The 6205-nt window shown below is 36.1% G+C and overlaps 1 protein-coding gene across 1 annotated transcript; it reads right to left on the bottom strand.

Moving 5' to 3' along the window:
- Window positions 1-5387: 5387 nt before the first annotated feature.
- Window positions 5388-5730, bottom strand: TCEAL7 (transcription elongation factor A like 7). Its single transcript, XM_072955876.1, has one exon. The coding sequence runs from the start codon at window positions 5728-5730 to the stop codon at window positions 5428-5430; it is 303 nt and encodes a 100-aa protein (XP_072811977.1). The 3' UTR covers window positions 5388-5427.
- Between the last annotated feature and the right edge of the window lie 475 nt (window positions 5731-6205).

The following is a 6205-nucleotide window of genomic DNA, read 5'->3' as shown; positions in this document are numbered from 1 at the left end:
TCTGCAAATAAAGATACTTCTTTCCCAATTTGGATTCAATTAATTTCTTATTCTTGTTTAATTTCCCTGGCTGGAACTTCTAGTACAATACTGGTGAAAGCAGACATCCTTTTCTTATTCCTGATCTTACATGAAAAGAGTTCAGTCTTTCACTGTTGAGTATAATTTAGCATTGAATTTCTCATAAGTGCCCTTTATAATGTAAGACAATCCTCTTATATTACTGGTTTATTGAGTGTTTGTGTTATGAAAGGATGTTGGAGTTCATCAAATGCAATTGAGATGATAATGTGTTTTTCCTTTCTTATATTAATGGAATGTATATTATATTAATTGATTTTCATATGTTGAATCACCCTTTCATTTTGTGAATAAATCCCAACTCATCATGATGCAAAATCCCTTCAATATGCTGCTGGCTTAGTTTGCTAGCATTTTGTGGAGGACTTTTGCATCAATATTCATCAGTATTTTAGAGGTGATAGATAGGTTTCTGTTATACATTATGGTAAATAAAGAAACCAGTAAAATTATATACATACCATATGACCCAGCACTTCTACTGCTTTATATTAACATAGAGACATATATACACATGCGCACAGGAATACATAGATGAATGTTTATTGCACAATTGTTTATAAGAGTCAAAACATTGGAAATAGCCTGTCATCAAAAGGAAAAGGTCAAATAAACTGTGATCTATCTAAGAAAATTACACAGTAGTTAAAAAGAATGAGATTTGTATATTGAAGCAACTCCAAGAATATTGTTAAGTAAAAACAGTAGAACAGTAAATGTAATCTTATAACTTTTAGTTAAAATGCATAACAGAAATATATAAATTTCTAGGTGGATATCCATCAAATTGATAAGTGTCTAATTGTGGTGAAGGGATTGAAATTGTGTTAAGTTGTGGTTAAAGATGCATATTAAGATGAACTAGGTCGTCTCAGTGACTCTAAAATGGTTTATTACTCCTTCATGTCAGTTCAGTGAGAGTTGTTGGCTCTCCTGCATGGTTCTACTCCACTGATTATTTGGGTGTTTGGCCTGCATTCATCTCACAGTTATGTGGCCCAGATGGCACGTATGGTTTCCAAGGTTACTGAAAGGAGAGTGGAGAGATCACCAAACATTGTTTATAAGCCTTAGAAGTGCCTTATATTACATTTGATGGTCCCAACATATGTGCAAGGGATGCTGGGAAATGTAAAAGAACAAGTACATTAAAAAAATTTTCATTGAAGTGTAGTTAATTTACAATGTTAGTTTCAGGTGTACAACAAGGTGACTCAGTTATACATGTTTTTTTCTTTTAAGATTCCTTTCCATTACATGTTATTACTAGAAACTGAATATAGTTCCCTGTGCTATTCAGTAGGTCCTTGTTGTTTATCTATTTTATACATAATAATGAAGAACACATACATTTTGACCAAGCAGTCTTATTTTCCAGAATCTATTTTGCAGAATTAAAAGCACCAGTAATTTGAGTATGCGTATGAGCATGTTAATTGCAGGCAGCAATTCTTGTAGTGAGTAAAACATAGAAACAGTTTGAACGTTAATTAACAGGGGAATGGTTTGAATAACATAAGTTGTATTCATAGTATAGAAAGTTCATTCATTTGTATTTGCATTTACTGACCTTTGGAAAGTCCTATAAGACCTTCACACTGAAATAAAAAGACACAAAATAAGTAAGTAACTTAAAGTCACATGAAGAAATAAACAACAATGATAACAGGAGCTGCATAGCTAAATATAAAAGCAAGTAATTTTGCATATTTGGTTTATAACTCCTCTTTTTTTCTAGATGACTTAGACAAAAGCATAGAACAATAATTTTAACATTATGTTAATATGTGCACTCACCATAGACCCTGTTTCAGGTGAGCTGTGCAGAAGTAGTCTTATAATCAAAGAGCTTACTGGTTTATAATTCATGATTAAGAGCTCCTGAAAGTCATAATGTAACATTATAATATTTAGTTCAAATGCAAAACACAATTATATAAATTTCTAGATGAATATCCATAAAGCTGATAAGTGTTTAACTGTGGGAAGGAGATTGAAATTGAAAGTGTGGTTATAGCAGTATGTAAAGATGAACTAGGTAATTCATTATTTGTGACAATAGCGACGTAATGATATATAATGTATTTACTTAACAGTATTTCTGGAGAAGCTTCAATAGAAGAATCTCATTCTTTTTAACTGCTGTGTAGTTTTTTTGATATGGATAAACCACAGTTTATTTGACCTTTCCCTTTTGATGACTTAGGCTATTTCCAATGTTTTGGCTCTTACAATATCACAATAAACATCCATCTCTGTATTCCTGTGCATGCATGTACATATATCTCTATAGTAATACAAAGGAGTGGAATTCTGGGTAATGTATGTCCATATTTTTACTGGTTTGTTTATTTTTTCTCTTCCATTTGTAAAAGCTATTGAGGTATTAGAGATATTTCCCCATTATATGTCATGGTATTGCAAATATTTTCCTCCCATGCTGTCTATTTCTTGTCTTTAGATATTTTATATTTTCCCTTTACAACATCTGGATTTTCTTTCATGCTTAAAAAGATAATCACATCACAAGATTATGCGATGTTTTTCTTACTCAATTTTCATTGCAGTATTTTATTTTTGTTTTTTCACATTTTCATCTTTAATCTACTTGGAATGTATTTTTGTGTATGTGGTGAGTAGGAACCTACATTCATTTTCTTCTGATAGGAAAGTCCATATATTTGATTCTTAAGTTAAAAAAGATCCTTGAAAATAGGTGAAACCTTTAAATAAAAATGCTTATAGCTAAATATTTGCTCACCATTATGATTATTTCCTTAGGACAAGCAGTAGAACTTGGGCATCATGGAGTATGCAAAATATAAAGCTTTTGGCACTTATTGTGAATAGAAGCAAAAAAAATGAATATTGCAATTTACCCTCTCATTGAGTATGAGAGTGCCTACATTCTCAATAAAACTAAGTATTGTAAGTAAGGATTTTCCTATTTGATAGGTAATAACTTGCTTTTAGTTTATGTATTTTTGTTTGTCTTTTTGTCTTCTGCTAAGGCTGAACAATGCTTATTCTTCACATAGATTTACTTGGTGGCTACCCTGAATTTTCCGACTATGATAAGCACCATTTCAACTTTCAGGAGCGCTTAATTACGAATTGTAAGCCATTAGGTTCTTTGATTATAGGGAGACTCCTTCTGCACTGCTCAGCTGAAACAGGGTTTATAGTGAGGGTTTTTGAAGCAACAACGGAGAGCATAATTTCATGGGAACTCCAAAATGGAGATTCCAGAGCCATATGCATAAAGATTCTCACTCTGTTTGTAAGAGTATGTGTGTGTAAGGAGAGATATTTGTCAGAAATCTGCATTTTTAATAAGCACTCCAAATGATTATATTGTAGGGACTTGAGGTTTTTTGGGAGACAACAATTATGCAATGTTATTGTAGTCTTTTTAGACTGAGTTTGAGGAATAATCCCTTTTCTGCTGGGTTCCTTTTGAAAATGTAAGTTGTAGTTTCTAGAGAAATAGATTATTTCCAATTTTATGCTATCAGAAATAAAACTGGGCCAAGAACACCAGAATTCCAATTAAGTAAACAATTATTAAGGATAGCAGTAATCAAAGAAATATGAAATAATAAAATATAGTGAAATATAATAGTCTTTACTTTGAAATGCAACATGCAAAAAGTCAGTTAGGAAATAATGCTTAAGTGTATATATATAGATATTTATATATGTATGTATATACATATTTAAATATATAAGTGTGTGTATATATACTAAATATATGTAATACATATATGTGCATATATTCACTAAAAGGTATATATATATATTTATAAATGCATATATACTTATATGTAATACGTGTTATATATATATTATATATATGTTAGTTTCACAAAGAATTCGTACATATGTCTCAGGATTGGAAGGGATAGAGAGAAGGGGATTATTCTCCTAAATCTATTTCCTGAATCATTTTGTGCAATGTACGCATGTCCCTTGAGTCTTCTGAACCAGTAGGCAGGCCTACCAGGAACCTTCAGGGAGAGATTATCTCACAAGAGAAAGAACACAAAACCTCAGTTCTTAGACTTAGAGCAGCAACTCTGACTATAGCACGACATTCTTCTCTCAAACTTGTACCCTGGTCCATCTTCCAAAACGGACTCATCATGTCTGATTCCTGTGGTGGTGTCCTGTGACTGAAAACGGAAGGGGCTGTTTTACCAATAACTCTGCAGCACGCTGTGGCCCAAGCAATTCTAAGACAGTTCCCACCTGTGTTAAGTGCCACTATAAAACAGAGAGAGAGGCTTTAGAAGACAGATTAAGGGTTCATCCCACTGGGGACTCCAGGAAACTCAGTGGGGACTGGCACTCGAGGACTCCAGTGCACCAGCAGCAGTGGGAAATGACAGAGAGCAAAGGACCCAGCAGAAGAGGCAGCAATGCCCAGCAGGCTTGGCAGGACCCAGGGGAGCCCTGGGTGGGGCTCAACAGCAGAGGCCTGGCTTGGAAGCCCCCACCTCCCTGCCTATTGGCCTTGTTCCTGAGCACTGGTCGAGTCATGCCAGGGCCCTCCCCCAAGTAGCTGATGTTCTGCAGTGGGTCGGGGTTCTGTATGCCTAGGTGGGAACGACAGCCCACCCGGCACAGCTCAGTCACCACACTGCTTCCCCACAGCAGCCCTGAGGGCAAATGTCTTCCCCATGAAAAGGTCAAGTCTTAAGCAAGTGTATCTGTAATAATTGCCAATTTTATTCCTCTGGCTAAGCTATCCAGAGGTAATTTGAAGTTTACGTTTCTTTTTTATAGTTCTGTTATTAAGAGTTTATTAAGTGTTTCACTGCCCTGCAAAGGTGATTGACAAGTTCTTTTATTAGGTCTGTTTATTTTAGTTTTTTGGTGACACAAGTAATACACACACATATATATATAAAATTCTTTTTTTGGAAATTGAGAAGATGCAGGTAGACAAAAAAAGAAATAAAATACAGATCACACAGAGATTCACTGTTAACCTTTTGGTGTACAATAATTCAGACTTTTTTGCATTATGACATATATAAATGTACATATAAGGTACATAGATAGATAGACAGGTCTATCTATCTATATATAGCATTTGCAACGTATTGTTTTTACTTTACAATATACAATGAGCATCTTCCCATTCAAACGAAATGAAACAACACTATTAAAGAGTGAGACTGGGTCAAAAGATGAAATGTTGGTAACAAGAGTCATATGTAAATCAAAGGAACACTGAAGGATTGTAGCAAAATCATAGCAAATATTTAGTAAGAAAACGCAGACAGAAAGAACCAATGCTGGCAATATTAATAACAAAATAGTTGAATTAGGGGGGAAAAGGCATTAAATGGGATAAGGACGGTCCCGAGAATTCCTATGGTTAGAATGCAAAGCCCTAAATTTCTTTCTCAGACTCCTTATCTCTTCCAAACACCTTTCCATCTCATCTCCCTCTCTTGTCATTTCTTCATCCCTAAAATGCCTATAGTCTATGTCCTCTTTAAATTCCTCGAGAGACTGAAGCAGCCTTTGCCTAAAATTCCCTTCTGTTTGTTGGCGTTCAAATTCTCCATAGGGGTGTTCTTCCTCCCTCTTTGGCACGCGGCGCTTGGGCTTTCCTTCATTTTCTTTGCAGGATTTTTGCATGATATTGCTGTTTCCTGCTTAAGTTCAGGGAGAAAATGTAGAGTAAGATTGCTTCGTTTCTTTTGATTCAAGATTGTCAGTTTCTCTTGGAAGCTCCATACTCGCCTGGTCTCCCACCCCTGCCACACTGGTCCAGCCCTCAGAAGTTGGAGATGCCTCCCCTTCCCCCCTTCCCCCCCTCCCACCGCTTCTCCACCTCCTCTCCCCTCCCTTTGCCACCCACCGTTTCTCCAGCAGACGAGGCTAATGGCCTCTCCGATGGGCGGGAGAAGGGGCGCAGACAAGGAGTTGAGCAGTGAGGCCGCAAATTTTACTCATCTAGGGCCCTTCCCAACTCCCACACTCAGAAACCCGGGTCTAAGTGCCTGCCTCACACTGACCTGAGACGTTTCGGAAGAGTTTCCTCCTCTTCTTGCCTGGAGATGTCTGTGAACACAGACCCTCGGACCTGCAGACAGAAAGGAAGGGGAGGAGG

The sequence above is a fragment of the Vicugna pacos genome, chromosome X (genome assembly GCF_048564905.1).
Source record: "Vicugna pacos chromosome X, VicPac4, whole genome shotgun sequence".
NCBI lineage: Eukaryota > Metazoa > Chordata > Mammalia > Artiodactyla > Camelidae > Vicugna > Vicugna pacos.
The sequence above is the reverse complement of the archived record's forward strand: the minus strand, read 5'-3'. Positions and strand labels throughout refer to the sequence as shown.